General features: G+C 40.9%; 1 protein-coding gene across 3 annotated transcripts in view; it reads right to left on the bottom strand.

The window, feature by feature from the left end:
* The window catches only part of lrp6 (low density lipoprotein receptor-related protein 6), a 62,108-nt gene that overhangs the window by 24,593 nt on the left and 15,040 nt on the right, over positions 1 to 22,475 (bottom strand). For 2 of the 3 annotated variants that reach the window (XM_030045480.1, XM_030045482.1), the window contains exons 3-7: positions 13,000 to 13,197; positions 11,594 to 11,790; positions 8,547 to 8,681; positions 5,686 to 6,082; positions 4,043 to 4,214 (exon numbers count right to left, since the gene is read on the bottom strand). In XM_030045480.1, the coding sequence (XP_029901340.1) occupies positions 4,043 to 4,214; positions 5,686 to 6,082; positions 8,547 to 8,681; positions 11,594 to 11,790; positions 13,000 to 13,197 (1,099 nt within the window). The remainder of the gene's footprint in view (positions 1 to 4,042; positions 4,215 to 5,685; positions 6,083 to 8,546; positions 8,682 to 11,593; positions 11,791 to 12,999; positions 13,198 to 22,475) is intronic. The other variant, XM_030045481.1, reaches the window with a different exon arrangement.

The raw sequence follows: 22,475 nt of genomic DNA, 5'->3' as shown, positions 1-22,475 counted from the left end.
TTGTGGTCGTAACCTACTGAAGGGAAGGAAAATGTCCTAAATCAAAATAGAGAATACTTCAATTACGGTGCTGTATATGGTTATCATGTAAAGGCACACAAGGGCTCTACAGTTAAGAGCTCTGTTAGCAGGCCTGGCCAAACCCACAGCCCAATTCTAAAACTAAACCACAAATCAAATGTACAGCCTGTTCCCGGCACACTGGGCTTTAACGTTGAAAAAAAAAAAAAAAAAAAAAAAGCCACGCCTTGTAATGACAATGGGCTTTTTTTTCCAAATTGGAGGCAACCTAGCAGCACAGCAGTTGCCGTCCTGTTTGATGGTGTGGTTGGGGGCTGGGCTGGCTTCTTGTCAGTCAAACGGTGACGTTAGCTAAGGCTGATAGAGTTTCCACATTGTGTTCCTCGTTGTGAATGTGAGCACACTCAGAAAGCTCAGGCGACCTGGCAGTACATCTCAGCGCTGCTAATTAGAAGCAACAGCCGGAGCAAACAAACAACGGCGCATATGGCTGCCACATTTCCTCTTCTTCATGTGGAGTAGCTTTGACATCTTACTTCTCCACTCTGTTCCGGGACAGGGTATCACCAAGTTTCAAAAAGCCAAATCTGAGACTCTGAAAAATAATTTTGATATGATGTGGAATTGCATTTAAAAGCAAACAAAATGAAGCAACAATAAGCAGTGATTTTTGATTAATCTTAAGTACAAAGTTATATTTCATACAGCTATGTTCTTAAATTATAAATGCACAGTATAGGAAAAGACATCAGGGGCTCAACATGTTGAGCCCCAGAAACAGCATTAATCTAAGAGAGCAATTTCATTTGTTTAATATTATCTGTCAGTATTACAGTCTTGTTTTATGGTTGCATCGACATGAAACTCATTTCAATAATTTGCACCTCTCTCAGCTTAAGGCCACAGGTGTAAAATCAATCAACAAAAACTACAAGCTTAAACCAAAACAACCTAAAGAAATATGTAATGAGACATCCCACCCAGTGCCTCTTACGACTAAATGAAATCATTTCCTGCACAGATGTTTAGCCAATGACCCAACGTGCCATACTATGTCAGATGGTCTGTCTGGGTAACATAACATAGGATAGTGGAGGAAAATAAATTGCACTGTGAAAAAATATTCAACGACCTCAACACTGAACCTGAGCAAGACCCAAAAGCTGAGCAAAAGAAATGACTCATCTTTTCTAAATTCCTCTTCAAATCTCCAGTGAAAAATGACCGCACATAAACAGATTCCACATACACACTAGGATTTGCTTTAGCTCTCTAGTAGTGGTATTTCCAAAACATGTCAATGGATTTAAATACTCTAAAACAGAACCAAGTTTAAAGTCACAAGTGGTGAATTGACATGAGGTTAAAATGACAAAAGAGGACAGCAATGCTCGGAATCTACATTAAAAACAACAAAAAAAGAGAGTGGGCCTATAATTGGTGTTGAGTCCATTAGTTGATCGACACAGCATGGAGCAATACTATTCACAGTGCCCAGAACAGCTCTTATATGGCCTGCAGCCATTTTTCAGAACATTCCACACATGTGCGTGCGCACACACACACACACACACTCACACACACACGGTATATAAATATAAAATGAAGTTTCCATCCTCTGCGAGGTGGCTTCAGCCAAAAGGTCTCCGCTGGTTTGGGAGTTGTGACCACAGTGTGGTGAGGGTTTCAGATTCTGGGTCTATTCTAAACAGAGGAGACCACAGCTGGAGTGGAGGCCGCAATCGGAACCAGATGTGGGATCTCACCGCAAAAACCAGTTCTTCTCTAAACCTGAGTGAGAAGGGCCAGCTTGGCCTCAGACCCCACAGCGCTCCCCCGACCCCTCCCCTCAAAATCTCTGCTCTCCATTCTTGGAGCAGTAGTAACCTCAGAGTTGAGGGGGCAGGGTAGAGGGCAGGTGGGGTTGTGCCACCATGGAGAGGAAAACCAGCAGAGTACATAAAAGCAGGGCAACATGACAATATGCGTGAGGACGCCAACCGCAGCATACTCAGGAGGGAAGAGAGGAAAAAAAGGCCTCTCTGGAAAGGACTGTTTTGAAAAAGTCATTTCCATATGTCGGGAGTGAAAGTTGGAGGCCATGAAAAAGAGTGGCGAGTTTTCAGCTCATGGTAAAGCATAGCATAGTAAGCAAGTCTTACCCCCTGTGTGCTGTATCTGCACTGAACCCTGCTGGTCAACGGGGCCCTAATTTTGTCGCTGGCTGAACTGTCAACACCCCTTAGAGTGCCGACATTTGACAATCACGTTTCTGAGAAGCAGACAGCTTTGATGTGGGACCCAGAAGATGATGTGGGCCTCAGCACAGAGCAAATTAAACAGCCCCCGAAGGGCTGACATGTTCCAGAATCGATGGCAAGCTGTTTTGATTGGCAAGTGTCAAAGTGAGAGGGAATGCTAGCACGCCAAATTCCTCTCGATATCCATATATACTGGGCATCAGGTTCAGGAGTCTATTACAGGGTTTTCTTTTTGTGAGGGAAAAGCAGCTTTCTGAAAGGTCAAAATAAATACACTTCTCCCACTCATATTTTACAGCTGCTAAAACATCAGGGAAAGGAGGAAAATCAAATGCACATGCTTATTTTTATAAGGGAATAACCAATTACTGAGAGGATGGTTACCGGGTTTACATTAGAGGTTAGAGAACAGGCTTTTGACCAGAAGGTTGCTGGTTCAAATGCTTTGATCGAAAGTGAATGAGTAATATTGTGCCTTGGCATCTTGTCTGTATTACTGGTAGTATTCTGCTGCCCTTCAGACGTGTTCATGTGAGTCAGGTACGAACTTCCAGCAGCTCCGTGGTTGTCCCACAGGAAAACCTGTGTGGTTTTATTCGAAGCACGCCTCGCCTGGTACAGGCGTCTGCCTGGGCGACAGCAGCAGAATGTCCCTGGCACTTGAGCAGCTGAGCAGAGCTGAAGCTGTTGTCAGCTTGATTAAACCAGCCTCCGAGGAATGCCATGGAACAGCTATTCCTCAGGCAAAGGGAAGAAAGACATTTATCCAGCCTGTCCAACAATAATTAATGCTTTTTAAAGGGATAATTGATCCCCTTTCAAAAATTTTATATTATTTCATTTTTTCAGAATATTATTTCACTTCTCCCCCCAGCTGTTATGTAGGACAGTAGAGGTGCTATCTTCTACTCATCATTACTCATTTTTAGAGTGCTGAAATGCTCCAAATGCTAACCATTACCTGGAGAAGGCCAATTCAATGGCAGGAGGCTAACATTCTTGCTATCATTTGTTTTCTTCACTTAACACATGCACAAATGTTAGAGGACAAAAATAACAACTTTCTCCAGAGTAATGAAAGATGGCTGCAAGTAATGTTGTGGCTAGGTTCTTCTTTTACTCCACTTCCCTCTATCACACGCATCCTTTCAGTTGCCTGCCAGCGTAGGAACTGAGGAGCAGCACAGACAGCTTAGACCATACAAGAAAATAGTTCTGCCATTGACATTCTGTAGTCTTTAACCCGTAAACCCATAAACTCTGCTACACATCACAAAAACCAAACTTGGTTTATTTAACAAATTGAGTGGATTTAGGTGGTTATTTTTAAGAATGTTAGTTGGGAGGAAGTCCACCTCAATGACAACGGGCCAGTCAACAGCATTTCGGGCATCCAGCAGACAGTAACGATGAGGGGAAGATAGTGCCACTACTGTTCTACAAAACAGCTAATGGGGAAGTGAAATAATACCATTTTTTAAAAAATGGGTCAACCATCCCTTTAATACCTTTTTGTACTACCTAGAACACAATAAAAGGGCAACTGAATAGCAAAATATGAGGAAACAAAATCTACACAGAGCCACAGACAGCTGCAGTAACTTGTTGGTGGCTGTCGTACACAGCATTTTTCTCAAGTACAACTACAAGAATCACATTATTTGGCCTCTGACTCAAACCAGTTCAGTGAACTTCCGAGTGCACACTCATGCAGGTAGAATGCAAAAGTGATGCCAACAGCCAGATAAGGACAGCCCAACCTCAATCTTATCGGTCTTGGCGTCTCCCCAGTAGATCTTGCGTTCATCGTAGTCCAGCGCCAGGCCGTTGGGCCAGCCCAGTGAAGTGTTGACCATAATAATACGCTCCGTTCCATCCAGATCAGCCCGCTCGATCTTTGGCACTTCTCCCCAGTCAGTCCAGTACATGTACCTGGTGCGACAGGAAGAGAGAGAGAAAAATAATCAAACTTGGTTTGTGCAATAGTGGTTTTCAACCAGCTATCATTCAGGCCCATGAGTTGACAGGTTTTTATTCCAACAATACATTTCACTGCAGCTGGTTTCACCAATCAGTTGCTCAACTCTGACTGAAGATGGGCAAATGAATTCTGCTGCATTAGTTTTTGAGTGGAATGAAAACCTGAAGATTCTTGGCTCACTAAGGCACAAAGTGGAGAATTGTTCTTGTAAATCATTTGAAGGAGGCTTTTCGCCATAAAAGGCAAAGGCAATGAGATGAAAACTAAACAAAAATGATCCTTTGTTGACAGGAACTATGATGAAATATACCAACATTTTTGTCAACAAATTAAAAAATGACACCAATACCAGAAATAGACAAAAGATCTGACCTCAGTTTGTAAGGGAACCTATATATGGGCAAACTTTACTTTTGATATTAAGTACAGTAGAACAACAAAAACTATGTAAAAAAAAAAAATACAAGTAGCTATAAGAAGGGACATCGATCAATCTCTATATAAATGTCAGTCATAAATAAATCATAAAAAAAATATGGGAAAAAAAGATTAGATAAAATTAGATTAAAACTTCCATTTTCATGGACTAAAACCACTAAAATTTTTGTTGACAAAATTTGACTAATCCTAACAAAATTGCGAAGACTAAAACCTGACTAAAATGCATTTTAGTTAAAAGATGAAAACTAAATCATGACTCACTGTCAGAATTAACACTGAGCATTGCAAGCTGAAATGCATAGCTCAAATATCCACCAGCAGAATAAGACAAACTTCCCTGGAACCAGTAGTGGGGAGAAGAATGCTAATGTTAACTGTGTGGTATATGGAAAAAGAGAGACAGAGGACAAAATGGGGGCAGGGGGGGTGATAAGGCTTTGTGAACAGATGTCAGTTCCTGACTCATCTGGCTCATCCAGCTGCAGTTCAGTGGCCTGGCAAAGGGCTCTACCACTGCCAAACTGAGAGTAGAGCGTGACAAAGATGAGGTAACCCTCTGTCCTGCCTGCCTGAGTCATGACTGAGATGGAGCTATGATGTTACCACATGGCCTCAGCACTTCTGCTGGGCTCTGTGGCTGGACAAGACCATACCTGCCAAAACATCAGTCACCTGACTGCAGCAGTCTGGTCAAACCTTCAGTCTTATAGTTAACACAGTCTGGGGTAATGAAGGATGCCATGTCCCCCTGTTAGTCCGTTTTAATGCTGGCAATTTCTGCAGTTTTCAATCATCTCACTTAAGTGATTCAAACTTTGACCAAAATATATATATGATAAAACACTGAACAAAACAAGCAGAGAACAGTAACATGAAGCGTAGGCGTATATTTGGGCTGAGTGATATTCCTCTCTTTCTGGCTACTCATCTGGACTCGTGGAAATCAGTAATAATCAATAAGTACTTGGATGCCATGCTTACCCTGCCACTGGGTCCAGTACGATGGCTCGAGGCTCGTCCAGGTCTTCTGAGATCAGTATCTTGCGCATTGTGCCATTGAGCCGTGTTACCTCGATGCGGTCAGTGCCAGTATCCGTCCAATACAAGTTTCGGGCAATCCAGTCCACAGCGATGCCATCAGGATGGTTGACTTGAGAGGTGACCACGAACTGGGCATCGCTCCCATCCAGAAGGGAGCGGCGGATGGCCTTTACCTCGTCATCTGTCCAGTAGATGTGTCCATCTACTGGGTCGTAGTCAATGGCGATGGCGTGGCGTATGTCTTCGGCCTGTAGAATGATGTCCGTAAAGTCCGGTGTGTCCAGTGAGATGCGGCGCAGGTCTGTTCGCCGAGCTAAGAGGAGCATCTGAGTGGCACCTGGAGGAGCAATAGATGGCAGAGGAGGAAAAGAACATTAGTAAATAATCAAAAGCCCTTAATGTTAGCATTTCTAGGGGTAGTAGGATGAATGAGATTTTTCAATGTCAAGAGGCCAAGAATTTCATCCACAGATAAGGGTGTCCATGATTTTCTCTGGCTACCAGAGTAACAATTCTGCTTGAATTTACTTGGTGCATTTTGATAATTTAGGATAATTTTAGTCCATGTACACTGACATCTGGTGTTTCATGCAATTACTGTCATGCACATCTGGCATCTTGACTACAAGTGCCATATAACCAGTGGTGGGGCTTTACATAGATATGGAACTACTTCAAGCTAGCATTGCTGTATTATGGGTGATGTGTCGTGTGTTCTTGGATTAACACACTTGCTCATTATTTTACCATTGTGCAGGAGCAAAATCAAAAGATTAACCTCCCTTGGTGACATTTATGTTGTTCAGATGGCAACTGGTAAATGTTCAGTCTTCAATAAGATAACGAAATTCCTCTGACATCCTGTTTTTTCTCAGAACCTATAAAACTGATCACTTTCATAACACAACTTCAGTTGATTGAGTTCAGCAGAAACAAAGCCTACAAAACTATTTATTTTCGAATACTGTTTCTCTGGAGGGAGTGGCCAAATGAAAAGAAAAACAATTACTCTCTTTGGCCCATTGAGTTTGCACCCATCTTGTTCAGTCCTTTGCAAAAACCAGTCTTTGAGAAGAGATAATTAAAGTTAAACTGCTGAACTAGTTTCCTAAGGTCCCCTCCTTTCTAGAGTTTAGGAGGTCATCTTGCCACCTGAGGAACTCCTCACTGGGACTGCTGGGGTTCTGATTATAGATCCTGTCAGAAATAAGCTTTGCTAGGTAACTAAGCTATAATCTGCAAGTGAAACACCACCCCAGCTAGAAATGGCAACAATAATGTGCAGGGCAGCCACTTTGACTCCCTGAATGCAAATCATCTGTTCTCTGGGTCAAACCAAAGAGATTGTGTGGCAATGGCGCATAAAGGCGATGACAAATTAGCAACTCCCAAGCAAAGCTTTAATATCCCAAATTAACATTGTCTGGCAATGGGGGAGGGATTGGGTCGGGTCATATTTGGGTCTCAGGGAAGGAGAGATGTGGCAAGGGCCTAACAATAGCGTAACCCTTGTGTCAACCCTTTGGGTCAGCGTCTCAGCCTGCCGCAACCACTGGACAGCCTCTGATTTAAGGGGTAGGACTGGAAATGGAGAAACCACCAACCCCGCTGAAATAGTTAAAATCAGGCAGTGAAAGGGGGCATTGTCTGCAGGGGGAGCATGTGATCCCTTCCTCAACAAAAGCTTCCCCGCCTTCTCTCCTCCCTTGCTCTGTTGACTGGGGGAACTGAACCAAAAAATGTAAATAAAGGAGGTTGAGAGGGAGAAGGAAGAAGATGAGTAGGGGAGGGGGGAGAAATGTCCAGGGCTGCCATTCAAACAGCTTGCCCAGTGATAAAGTGGAGTTGCCATAGTAACCACAGGTCATCCTGCACCACCTTTGGCTGCTTAGACCGCCCAGAGATAGGATGAGACAGACAGAGGCACCACTACTTTGATGCAGCAAGCTGAGACTCTCAACACTACAACAGGCAAACAAAGGAAGAACACCAACAAAAAGGACTCAACAAACCAAGCTTGAAGGAGGGCACATAAGGTTTGCAACAATTCAAAAGAGCAATCAAAAAAATGTTTAGGCTACTGAAGGCTTTCCAAAGAGCAGGTTTCAGATGAAATGCTTGTGGACTGCATGAACACAAAGCGAAGACTGAACAGCATCACACACTAATGAATTCAATCTGGATGTGAGGGAGAATTCTTGTAAATGGTTACACAAGAGATTTTTTTCTCCATGAGAATAATAGAAAATCTCTACTTCTAGGTCTTTCACTGACGCAGTTCAGGAAATATTTGGACCCTTCTCTTTTTCCATTCGTGTCTTCTGTGGAACCCAAAATGATGAAAAATGGTTTGCTGGGAGGTTTTTCAACACAGTTCGTACACACAGGGTTCCTACACAGTTTCAGTCTCAGCATTCCACACTTTGACATGACCGTGTTTTCTTGATGTAATTTAAAGATGTTAATGTTTAATGTGATTGGCAAGAGACAGGTATTATATATGCAGAGCATTTTTCACAGCAGCAAATATCAGAATATGTGAAGTGAAGGAAACCATAAGGAATGCTAAAGTGGATTGGAACCTCCAAAAATGTATCAAGACCTGGATAAAAATTCTTCTTTACATGCATTTCCAGACTTTTCTGAACTGCGAAAGAATGGAAAAAATGTAATACATCTAACTATAAAAAATGATCCATGTTTACCATTGAAAATATTATTTATGCTAATTTGTGATCATTTTCAAAATCAGTGTTCCCTAGAGGGAACGCTGGTTGGCCTGGTGTTGGTGATGGCCTCACCGTCGCGGCAGGTCTTGGCATCTTCCAGCAGCTGGACCCCCGTGGGACAGGCACACTGGTAGTAGGGCTTCATCGGTGACAGCAGGCAGAGGTGGGAGCAACCTCCGTTCTTCAGGGAGCAAGGGCTGGTCACTGCTGTGAAAAAAAAAAAAAAATCAGGACAAAAATGACTCACAAAGTACATGTTGCTTAGTGCATTCGTTCCCAACCATGTGCCACATATTCTTTTTCAACCAAAAGATACTTTCTGGTTTGCAAACATAATTTTGAACTGGTCTAAGCATTTCGACCAAAAATAAATTGGTTCGGAAGCTACAAAGTTGGATCCAAGCTGGAATTAAATATTAGTAAAACCAGGAGTGAGAACCATGATGACAACGAGAGTGTGCATGTATATTTCTAAAGGGAAAGATGTAGATGACAGAGACAGAAAACGGACTTGGTTTCAATTTGGACATCTCCTGAATATCAAGAGAAGTTGGAAGGGAGTACTAGGAAAAGTATATTGTATCTTGAAATTGCAGAAGAGTTAGTGAAGGCTTGGTTAATGATAACCAAGGCCCTAACAATCAAAAAAATTGAAGGAGTGCAGAGAATCCAAAAACAACCTTGAGAAAAGTGCCACTAGACAGGGTAATATGGGGGATTATCATGAACAGCTCGATGGTGTGCTGTGTCATAAACCAGCAAGCAGGCTGGGGCTGAACTGAGCCACAGCAGTGCTGGAGTCTGTGGCCAGGGACCCGGCAACACCAAACTGGTGTAAATGCGGGGCAGGTTCGCTAGTTAGCACCTTGGTGCCAAGAATCTCAGTCAAGAGGAGGAAATAGTGGCTCGAGGGTAAAATAGTGTTTTTGTTCCAAGCATGCACTACAGCAAGTTACTTCACAAATTTGCACAGGGTTTGATATTTACAGTTTTAGACACTGGCTGGTCATTGTCATCTACCTCTGACATGATGGGAGTTCTTTCCTGAACACAGTGACAGTCTGCAAAACCTGCAGAATGTTCTGGGTTGTTGCATTTTGTAATTATGCTTTTTTGGTTTTTCCCACATTTTATATATTTAATTGTTTATTGATCAATGAATTAAATGTAGTTATTTAAAATGGTACTAAACTCTAGAATTGGTCTGGATTTCAGTGGAGAGTCTGAACCACATGATTATTGAAATGTGGTTTGAGATGCTTTTCCACCCTGCCAAGAATTCAGTTATTGGGGAGACACTGAATACTTACTTTTAATACGACATTTTGGCATGACAACATGACCAACCATATCAGCACAAAAGATCAGTTATATTGGTTGTTTAGGTACAAAAATATCAGCCTTCAAAAATGCACATCGGTCCAACACTTGCTATTCGTCCTCTGATCCAAGGCCTTATAAGTTACGCATATCGACACATTTGGTATGTCACTGGCTCGGGCAGAACATCGCAGACAAAAAACAGAAGAGACCACAAACCCTTTTGATATTCCTATCTCATTGTTATTCACATCTGCCTAGAGAATGTGTCTGTCTGCCACCTGAAGGACCCAGTGTGAACCATGTGGGATGGGTATGGGATGCAAAGGAGAGGGGTCGTGACCGAGTGGCAAGCCTCTCTCTGCTCACTGAGAAATTCTCTGCATACAGTCTCAGGCAACAGAACAGGGACTCCATTGTGTGTCATGATCACAGAGGCAGGGAAAAGGTGATGGACTGCTATGCTGAAGGGCACTGCAAAACAAATCTCCAAACTACTTCATCTATTGTTTTACACAATCGACCAAAAAGACAGGTGGACGGACATAATATTTTAACAACCTTAGACTTGGAATGATGATGGGTCTGTGACTATAAGGAATGTGTGGTTATAAGTGTCCTTCATGAAGAGCTTTTGTTTCATGCTTTGCCAAAATTTTTGTCCAGTTCTCATAGTGCACTGGATGAGAAACCGATCTATTGCTTTCCCCAGATTTTCTGCATCTGTACAGGAGCTGTATTGATTACTGAGGTTGCCAAATTAGAGACATCCTGTCTGAGAAAATGAATAATGTAATGTTAACACAACTGTTTGAGGGATTCTAGCAAACAAAAGACCAATAAATGTGGCTGATATTGGCCTCTTATTAAAACAAAAATCAACTTGGACTGTATAGTTCCATCGTATGATATGAGTTCTCATGATGGTGGCAGGTTTATTATTATTTGCTATGTAACCTGGGACTGCTAATGCAGTGTACTCCTCTCCTTTCACTTCCACAGCAAAACAGCTCTCAAAATTACACTTCTAGTACATAAACAAATGCTAACGAAGCAGTTTATGCCAATATAAGCAACAACACATTCAATTAACAATTTTTTGTGTAATTACAAATATTTATGAGAGTACTATCATGACATTTCTTCCGCAAGTTTCCTGCAGATGCAAACTGCTGGAAGTTCTTTCCGATTCAAATAGGAAAATAACAAGAAAAGAGACGCTAAAATTCCTAGATTTTTTTTTTTTAAATTATCGGAATAATCAGCTTTATTCACGTTGGTGTATGCGCTTAAGTGTTATTTTGGAAGCTGTTTTGCTGCGCCATGGAAGTAAATGACGAGATACAAATCTAATATTGTGGATTAGCAGCCCAGGGGAGCACAGAGCAACTAATGACGATATTTCACCACCATGTGGACTCCCAACATTCAACTAAAAGCTCAAATTTACTTTAAATATGTAACATCAGCCAGTCACGGTCATCCACCTCCAATAGGATGGAGAATTCTCCTTGACCTCCTTGACCAGATAAACTGTCTGGAAAGTGAAGTTATTACTATTATTTTTTTACTTACGTCTATATTTTGTGGCGTTTCCACACTGATAAAGAATAAGACTAAGGAACAGGAACAATGTTGAATACCTAAAATCCTTTGTCATAAAAATGACTATATTTATAGATACTGAATGATGACATAAAACATAATATAAAAACCCTATTTTCTTAATTCCCATAACTCAAAGCGTGTCAGAAATAAGGAACAGCAACTGTCACTGGCCATGAGGACACAAAGCTTACAGGTGGGCTGTCTCCTTGGGCTGAAGACATGGATGTCCATGGGTGAGAAGATGTCGGAGTGGACTTTGCGCCGGTCTTCTCCTGTCTGCTTCTTGCATGAGTGGATGGAGTGGGTGTTCCAGTCAGTCCAGAAGAGGGTGTCCTCATACAGTGTCAGGGCAAACGGGTGGGGGAGATCTCCTTTGACCACTACCTCCCTGGAAAAGGGCCAGTAATAACAAGTTACATGACCAACAGCTTATTGTTTGGATGACATGACATCGACTAAGCCAGTGTCTGTAAACACTGTGTCATAGTGACCACAGAGTGTGCAGGCTTGCATTCCAACCAAATGCTACAGCAACTAATTTTATTGATTAGTACATGTTAAAGAAGGGAGGGAGTAATTGTAAGATGTGCTTGATTTTATCTGATTATGATCATTGTTAATAGAATACAGTGCAAACACAATCATTCCTATTGAAATGCTGTTTAAATAATTCACTTATAGTAATCAAGTAATCCACGTACTGTATTCATTTAGAGTCTTTTCATACATGAAAATATATGAAAAAATAAGGAAAAATAATCTTTTTGGTAGAAATGCCAACCATTGCTAACCTATTGCTTAGTTTTTGCACTACTGGCATTACGGTATTTGTAAACAAAACTGTTTTATTTAAGGCTATAGCCTCATAATTTGAATTATATTTTTTATTTTGAACTGTAGTGAACGGACATGATCGCAATAAGCAGTTTCCACTCTACTCTCAGATTTTATGGCTGCTAAGTAGACTAAGAAGCAATTTTGAAACTTGATTTCAAGTTCTTGTAACTTGTAATAGGCATTTCTCAAAATGCCTATTACAAGATGTTTGGTATTGTTAGTGGATAACCATCTAAAATGATTGATCAGTTACCAAAATTATAATCGATTAATTTCAACTTGATTGATTAATTGACAAATTGTTTCAGTTCTAAAGGCTGCACAGAATTTTGCTATTTTCATAATACGTAAAAAATACTCAACTTCAGTTTTCCACATTGCATACACCTATCATGATGTGGTCAATAGCTGAACATATAAACGAGGAATTGCTAACATTCTATGGAAAATAGGTAAATAATGTTCCCGAATTCTGTTCACACAACATTTGCTGTTGCGTGGGGAACAGTACTTTACACTGAGCAAATTAAATCTCACAGGCATCTATGTTTATGCCACGGCTTCTCTAAGATGGACCGCTGGAACGCACCGCCATTGTAACTGCCAACTTGGAATACCCGACTTGCAACTTTGAATGGAATGCAGCATTAATCAGTAAAATCGGCTGTGGTAGTATTTGGCTGGAATGAAAATCCACAGGCCACTGAATCACAATAGCACACAACTGAACATCTCTAAACAAAGCACTGTGGTACTGTACCTTGAGGAGCCATCCAAGTTGGAGCGATGGATGAAGTTGTACTTGGCATCTGCCCAGTAGAGTTTCTGCTGGCTGTAGTCCAGCGTCAGTCCGTTCGGCCAGTAGATATCCTTATCGATTATCATTGCACGGTTAGTCCCATCCATTCCCGCTCGCTCAATCTTTGGGATTTCTCCCCAGTCTGTCCAGTACATGTACCTGAGGTAGAATGATACAGGAAAGACTGCCCATCAGTAAATGGTGTCATCATGATAATACAAAGATATACAGTAGCTTATAAAAAGTCAATGCATTGTCAATATTACAACACCTGAAGAATTGCGGGAAAAGAAAAAAGCAAAACATTTGCCTAGCCTAATATCATATTTAGGGAAAAATACTCCTCAGAAATCATTATTTTAAAGCAAATTTGAACTTGGGTAGAGTGTTGGGTTGTATAGTTACCTGGGAGTGATAAGAAAAACCCTCCAAAACTACACTTTTAACATATAAAGGAATTCCAACAAAGCAGATTATGCCCATACAAAAAAAGTCCCAGTACCGCCTAGGTAACAATACAACCCAGCACTCTACCAAAGTTCAATTTTGCTTTAAGTAGGCTATGTGGGCACCTTCACCCCTGCATGCATAACTGGTTGCTGCAAGACTTCCAGTAAGAGATAAATATTTATATGTAAAACCAATGTGTTCTGACACATGGCCATCATCAGGGCTTTTGGCTGGTCTTGCTAATGCATTGTTGTTAGGAGTACTGCAAATGAAATTTCGGTTTTCCCAGTGTTATCTCCTGTTGTTGGGGGTGAAAAACAACAATACATTTTCAACTTATTTTCAAAAATCAGCATCACTAAAATACTGACATTATAGGTCATGACATGATTCTTCACATTACATCTATAGTTTTTATTCTGTATAAATGACAATTCGCTGAGAATTAGGTTAGATTAGATTAGATTAGATTAGGAAAGAAAATGTCCTGTTCTCTTAACTAAAATGAAATATACCACCACCAGTTCTGGGGCTGATATAAGACAATGTAACGCATTACTATAATTACAGTACTTTTTCCTGTAACAGAGTGAAGTAAGGCAGTGCTCCAATTACAGTGTTCACTTTACAGTTGCTGATCTAACAGATCTAATCTCTATTCTTGGATTACATTTTAACCTCTTTACCAGCACAATATGTATAAAAGATTGCCTTTGTCTTATCCTGCTTTCAAGTCAGATTGGAAATAATCAGAACTACAAGTAGAGTGGGCATGAATCAGTCAACACCGTCAACATATCAGACCAAAAGACTTCATCCTCAGGGCGAGGGTATGTACAACTGGAATGACGTTGACTTTAAACACCACCTGATATAACTGAAGTGTGCTGTGGTGGCAGTGCTGGGGTGGGGAATGAACAAAATATTTAATTCATTCACTGAATTTTCCCTCTACAGTTAGAAAAATCACAGAGCCACTCTCTGATATGTGTATGTACAATGAAACTTCACTTGATTTCTTTCAACAACATGGGGAAAAAAGATGATGCACAAAAACAAAAATTGTAAGAACTTAGTAAAAAGTTACAAGAAATTTACCAGAAAATCACCTGAAAATTATTATGCAAGAAAAAAATAAATAAGAGAACTAGCAAAAAAGTAAAAATGACAAGAAAACAACCCAAAAATTAGCCAAAAAATTCAAACAAACACGCAAAAAAACTAAAAAAAACTAAAAAAAAACTCAAAGAAAGAAAGAAAGAAAAATAAGGACAACTAAAGTGAACTAAAAACCTTTCAGGTTGTTTCTCTTTTGGACCTACATTGTAGTATGTTCATTGTAAAATGCAAGACTCCTATCCTAATATTTTTTCCCCCAGGGCTGGCACTGGCTAGGAGGAAGCAGGCCTGGCGCTGGAGGGGGATTGTTTCCCCTTACAGAGGTGGAGCCGGCCCCCTAAACCCTGTACATGAGAGGTTCTTCAATGGGTGACAGTCTCTTCACGCAAGCTGAGGTATTTGGATGCAGACGGTGGGAGTTGGGTCTCAAGTGGTGGATGTATATTTACCACTGCTGTTGCCAGGCAACGAACAAGAGAACAAATGCAGGCCAGGGAGCTCTTCTCTATTTACTCCAACTACTATGAGACAAACGGTCACAACAAAATACAGCATTCAGGGTGTCTGCAAGTTTCGTCGGGACATAAAGACTTTTCAAGCTGCCAATTAGGATGACATATGAGATCAATTTTACCACTGAAATAAATATGAAAATCTACTGTCCTATCAGAGTAGGGCTGCATGGCTAGTCTCCCAAGCAAAAACACAAAACAACCCAGTCTTTAAAACATCCACAAATGAACAGATGACTTAAAGACTGTGTATTTTACAGTATTCAAGCAGTTTTGAGGTCTTTTAATAGTAAAGAGGTAAAAAAAAAAATTCAAGTCATTTAAATCCTGGATTTGCAGACACACTGGCCTACTTAGTATTTCTCAACTTCTTGACAACTGTATCTGCCTTTAGCCTCGATGCTCTAAATGCTGGCTTCCTGTGTGAGTGGTGTACACTGTGAGCAGAGAGAAAAAGAGGTTCCTTCTAAGGACAAAGGAAAATAACTTCCATCCTTGTTAGCTAATGATATATATTATTAAAAATTTAGGGCTGTCCCGAATGCCTCAAAGCTTTGCTACAACGGAGTGGGAGTGGACACTGCTTCTACATGAGGGATTTCCAGAGCCCTCAGACTGAACCCTGTGTGTTATGGTGCACAGAGGCTAACTGTTATGGTGGAATGCGTAATTGCAATGTGCCATCAGCAACATCCAGCTTTCCTGGTACAGTGGGTGCCCATGGGTATCACCGTCCTATTCTGAAGGTAGTCACTACAGATGTGAGTTTGTTGGGATATGGCTATACAAGGGATGGTCAATGAGAAGCCTCTGGAGCAGAATGTCCAGTAGTCCCACATAAATTATCTGGGGCTCTTAGCAGTGTTTCTAACCCTGAAGTGTTTTTTTCTAATTCTCAGTGGGCATCATGTTCTGGTGAGAATGGACAATACCCCAGTGGTAACTTAAATCAGCTATCGGGGGGGGTTGTGTTCCTGTCAGTAACACATGCAGGCACGCAGACTAATATTATACACATTATATACAGATAATAGACTCTACTTCCAGGTTTTGTGAGGCAAGTGTGGATGTGCTATGGCTAAGCTATGGCGGATCTGTGTGCATCAAGAGAAAATGCCCAGTGCCTGCTGTTTAAAAAAACTGAAGTATTCAAATACTGATTTTGCCTTCTAATCCCATGGCAATAATTAAAAGCTTTGAAGTATTTGGATCTGCCCTAAAAAATTATGTAAAAATTGCCAAAAATTTTACTCTGTTTTACCATTTTCCCCTAAAATCCATCTCTTAACTACTTCCTTGAAAATGATGTATTTTTGCCTACCAGCAGGCAGATAGAACATTTTCAACCAGTGGGTCAAATACCACTGCTGAGGAGATATAGTGCTGTCTCACGTGGTTTCAATTTTCAGCGGCCTTGTATGTGACTCTAATGCTCATAGTTGTTTTGGCTGCAATTACATCATTTACAACACTTTTGTGTTTCTGTGTGAACCACAAACAGGCCCTCAGACACCACGGCCAAGTGGCTAGAATTTATTCACTCTCAGCAATTTGGACTTAGTGAGGAGATCAAGATCAAGATCACAAGCAAAACTTTTGTGAACATTTGACCAATTCTGAACAGATGCCACTGAGGCGATGTTTGCTCATTACTTTAATTCAGTAGTTTTGAAGGTGTGGTTTAGTTCAGTTTAGTTTCTCACTATGTTTTGTCAGTATTCAAGTATGTAAACAGACAAAAATGCCTTTGAAAGCAGAAATGACCTTTTACAATTTAATTACAAGAAAACTGTATTTATAATTATTACATTTATTACATTTAAATGTTTGGCCAGTGATGCTGGATCAGCATCAGATTTCAAATGCTTGTTTGCATTCAGAGGCCTTTCATGCATTTAATAACTGACAAAAATCTCTCTTCATATCAGAGTTCCTATAGCGCAAAATCACTTCCAATAGGGGATCTGTGGATTACTGAAAGTAAACTTTGAGGTCCAGAACATGACAAATGTTTGAAAACTCCGGATTTTAACACATCCTTTTTTTGCATCTGGGTACTAAATGTCTCTGTGGGGATGGTGTGCTTAGCAGTGGGTTGCTGTGCAGCTAATTCTTGCCTTTGTTTGCCTTAATTACCCTCACAGCTGGATTGTTCACCCATCCTCCTCCATCCATACCATCTACCATTGCTAATCTCCATTTCCTCCCTTCCCCCCGCCACTTCACCACACAGTAACCATAGGGGCCAGGCAGGAGTGTTAACTCCTACTGCTGAAGCACAAAAGCCATGGAGCAAGAGACGAGGAGCGTCACAGGCAAACATTGCCAAAACCCACACTGAGAGGCAGCACAGACCATGTGACCAATTCGGCAAACATCAGTTCCTCAACAGAGAAGAATAACAATCGGGTAGCACTGCAAACACAACCTTCACCAGGATCCAAGCGAGAGATTAGCGACAGGCTGACATAATGCCGTTCTCCAATCTAAAGCTGTATCTCCTGGCTCAAACTTAAGTGGGTTCATGTGGATGACTGCTGCAGAGGAGGCTAACTGCTGTCCAGATGCCATTCCAGGGGCTCATTCATGCTGTCAGCTCAGAGCATGAAAATGGGATTAATCCAAGACTTCTCTTCAAAGCATAAACATAAGTTTACACATCAAGAATACACATCAGTGACATCATACATCAGCAAATGTGCTGATGATGTGAGAAATGCCATGTTTAATAAATCAATCAAGAGGGTACCACACTTTAATTTCATTATACAACCTGTTGTACAAGCTGTGAAAATAAAGCACACAGGTGTTATAATTGGCCTTATAGCTCAATGTATCTCAGAACTCCATGTCTCTTGTAATATCCAATGTATCATATAGTTCAGGACAGTTTGACCACTAGCAGAGAACAGATAAAACAGGAGCCTATTGTACCTTCTCTATCTTTTTTTTTTTTTAAAGATTATTTTTTTGGCATTTCTGCTTTATTTGACAGTCACAGTGGAGATAGACAGGAAAGGCAGGAGAGAGGGAATGATGTGCAGCAAAGGACCTGAGGTCAGATTTGAACCCCGGTAGCTGCGATCGGGACTGAGCCCTGGCACATGGTGCGTGCTCTTAACCGGTGAGCCACTGGGGCGCCCCGTACCTTCTCTATCTTGTTAGTTAGGTCTGTTGCATTAGATACACGCCCAGTCAACATCCACACACTAGCATAACACATTCTAGAAACAAGGCATGAACAGTGGTTGGCCTGTCCATGTCCGGGTAACTGGCCAACTATACTCGCTTGCGTGTAAGTAAAACCTCTGTATGGGGCAGGCCCAGCCCAAGAAGATAAATGTGCATCATTTCCTGATGTCAGGGCTCATTCTGACTGAGATCCTGCGAGAGCTCTGTCATTCTGAGCCCAGCGCTGCCTTACTTTATCTGTGACCATAATAAATATTTCATCTGAAAACTGAAGATTTACTCTGGTTTGTTCTTGGGCCTTAAACAAAAGAATCAGGTGCTAACAGAGGCTAGTGTGAGGCAGAGGACAGGCAGGGTGGGCCCAAGCCATGACAGCTCAGAAGTGACTTACTGGAGGCACTTGACCTGTTGAAGATGTATATAAAACAGGAGACAAATAAGAGGTCTGGAAAACAGAGTAGGGTGCAATTCTGCAGCATTACATGGCATTGTGTGCAGATAGAAGGACTAGTTATATATAATAAAACTAAAAAAAATGAGTTTCAAGCTACCTTGTGAACCGTGCTCCAGGCTGTGACCATTCTGGCTGTGACCAAAAAACTATCAAGTGCAACTTAACAGTTTCATCGGTCACACCGGTGCACTGGAAATTGTGCAGGTCTGTGTGTGTGTATGTATGAAGTGATTTTTTTCCCCATGCATATTCTGCGAAGACATCCTACTGCACCCTACTTTGCCTCCGACCCTGATATTCACACCATGACCATGTCAGTAAGTAACAAGTCTACCTGTCTCCCCTATCCCAGGTCCAAAGATGCCTGATCCTGACTCAACCTCTTTGGCGGAAATGGCCACATCTGACTTTTTTACGGTGATGGAATACTGGTGTGAAGAAAGTTTAAAGTCTCTGAAAATTCATTTTCATATCATAGTGAAATTAATGGGAACCAATGGCTTGATAAAAAAGAAGAGAAATTATATCGAGATCTAAAATATGACTGCTTGTTTTGGAGGAAACCACAGGTAGATACATTCTGTAGATACTTCGTTAAACATGCAGAATCACTGGTATGGTGCTTTAAATGAAATAAAAGAGTAAATAACAAATATAATGAGAAAACAATCAATGTAACATAAACTGTCCAACTGGCCATGACAGGGTACTACGGAAAATGTCAGGAAACATGCAATGTTTCCCAGCCGAAATGCCAAAATATCCGTAGTGACAGGACAGGAATGGCTAGTGATTTGACTAAAAACGAAGAGGAAGGGATTACAGCGTGAAGTTCTGGACATAAAGCTGGTAGGCTGCCCCTCTAAACTAAGAGGGACATTGTCTCCCACTTTGAGCGTGTGGGAAAACTGCGTTGTCACCAGTGCCAAACAGGCCAGGGGTCGGGAGTAAGTAAGAGCCAGGTCACTGCTGGGAATGACAAGAAGGAGTGAACACAACCGCACAAAGGCAAGTGTCTGAGACAGAGAGAGAGAGAGAGCGCGAGAGCGAGAGGGACAGAGAGAGAGAGATCTTTACAACTGGAGGGGGGAAGGGCTTGCCCCTGTCCAAAATGGGCTCTTTAATGAGTCCAATTACACGCTTTTTAAAATCTCTGTCTGATGTAATGACGAAGCCCGCTCCGTCTGACCATGCTGGCCCAGAGCAAACGCAGTTGTTGTGGTTGTTAAGTACATGTGCAGTGGGAGTTGTGCAAGAGAAGCTCTCACAACAAATACTTGTCAGCACACACGTGCAGGCATATGCAACACCATACTGACAGCTAAAGGCACATAAAAAATAATGATAATAATAATAATAAAAAAAAATTGCCATTACAGTAACTACACTACTGTTCAAAAGTCTGGACTCTAGAGAAAACAGGTTCTTTTTAGCTATAATTAACACCAAAACTGAATTTCAGAAATGCCAGTGCTGGACATGCATCTGCAAGAAAGATATCTGTAGCTTCAGGAAAACAGCACAATTGTTTTCATTTGCACTTAATATAATGGGAGTGGTTTCTCTAGTACCAAATGAACTCACTGACATGAGGTAACAGTGTGTTGTTAGTACACTGGAGTGATGCTTATTGAACATGTGGCTCTGCAATTCTATGAAATAACTTTTCTTTTTTAATTCAATCGTTACAAACATTCAGTATTATATTGTGTGTATTTTTGATAACTTTATGCTTTGTGAATAAAAGCATAAGTTTCTTTCAAAATAAAACAAGCAAAACTCAGTGATTAATTAAAGATCCATTCCATTTGGGTCTATGGAACTTAATATTATGAGAGACACCTGTTTTACCTCGCTCTTTCATGTCAAAATGGTGTGAAAAAGATCTACTGACAAAATTTGTGGTCATCTGTGACATTCTTTACTGTCACCGTCGTAGGTGCTAGGCACTTGTTGTGGTTTTGGCAGTGTACTTCCCCAAGATCACCTCTCAGTCAAACAGTGTGGACTGTGGACTGTGACGTTTTTTTCTGGAATTTTCAACTGATGGAGCTTGTCTGTTCAGAAAGAATAATGGCTCTAAATCAATGTCAAAAGAAAAGAAAGAAAGAATGAAAAAAAAAGAAAAAACAATGGTTCAAAAACAGTACTGGTGGGCCTAACTGTGTAATTACTAGGGGTGAGTATTGGCAAGAACCTCATGATACGATACGTATCTGTATATGTACATCAAATGATATTGATCAGAGCATCAATTTGTCAATTGACGAGCGCCTGAACCAATGTATCATTGGAATATTCTCTTTATTTGATTAGCTGGTGCGTGGCAGGGCCTTCTGAACTCTACCCAGAAACTCACTTTATTCCTCTACCTGTAGGGCCCTATAAAATCTGTTTTATATTTTCCCAAATTACGTTTTTTCTGTTTTCATTTTTTGAAATTCTGTTTTTTATCTTTTACTCTTATTTTATTACCAAAAAAAGAGTGTGTTTTTAATGTTAGTGACTAAAATATTAATGACTAAAATGCACACAAATGAAATAGAAATTACCTTAAATTAACTGAGGTAACAAATAACACTTTATTTATTTATTTATTTAACAATTACATTGACAGACCTAACAATCCAACTACCAATGAATGAGCAGTAAAATGCCTGTGATAACATAGATTGAAAAATAAGCCAAAGTGATACCTCTTCTCTGAAAAGACAAGCTAAGCCAGTGTGCTGCTGTTAGCCAGTGAAAACAGAGCGGAGTGGCAACTCTTCACTGTGTTGCACAATCCATGTCAGTGCACTGCTGTACCTGGAAAGTTTCTTTGCCTGTTGGGCTCATACGGTGCCGGTGCCGTTGTTGTAATTTTTTTTTCTTGGTGGTGCAGGTGCAGGTGACACGACTGGGGGGGTTGTGCCACCCAGATTTCCGCAATTCTGTCCGCGATTCTGTGATTGCAGCAATTATAGGGCCCTATACCTGTTCCACTATTATAAAAAAAAAAAATGGCGGCGCAACTTGGTGGGCGTTCTGCTGGTAATATCTCTGCGTGAGAAATACAAGGTGTGGTGTGTGAGTGTGTGAATGGGTTGAAATGCGTGTCTCATGCCCAATGCACGAGACTTGAGAGCTCTTAAACATGAATCATTATTCTAATGAAATATCGATATTTGGAGTTGAAAAATTAATATCATATTGGGTGGCAAAGTATCGCGATATATTGCCATACTGATATTTTTACCCACCCCTAGTAATTACATTCAAGGCCACAGCCTTGACTGATAGCTTGGCTCTGAAATATAAAGGCAACAACCTCTTACTACAGCAAATGCTTGTGTTTCACTCCAGATTAACTCCTGACAATAAATCAGGTATTGGCCATTATGAACAGTGCCGTATGAGTCAACTATGCATTAAAAAAAAACAAAAAAAAAAGAGACGAGAGTGTGACAGAACTGAAAAATACTTATTAACTGATAAATACATGTCCCTGCTACTTGAAATATACAATATACTTCCATAGTGTAAATTAACATGTTTACAGAATTGCAACAGATGAACAGGATTTCTTTTTTTGTGCAGGGACCAAGAAGTGAGGATTTCATATTGATCTGTTCTCCTTATAGGCATTTAGGTGACTTTTTCCAGTAGGAAAGCATACTACATGGCCTAAGCGGGGTGGGGGGGGGGGGGGGGGGGGGGGGACCAAAAAA

This window comes from Myripristis murdjan, chromosome 23 (assembly GCF_902150065.1).
Source record: "Myripristis murdjan chromosome 23, fMyrMur1.1, whole genome shotgun sequence".
NCBI lineage: Eukaryota > Metazoa > Chordata > Actinopteri > Holocentriformes > Holocentridae > Myripristis > Myripristis murdjan.
This window is presented reverse-complemented; position numbering and strand designations above follow the sequence as displayed.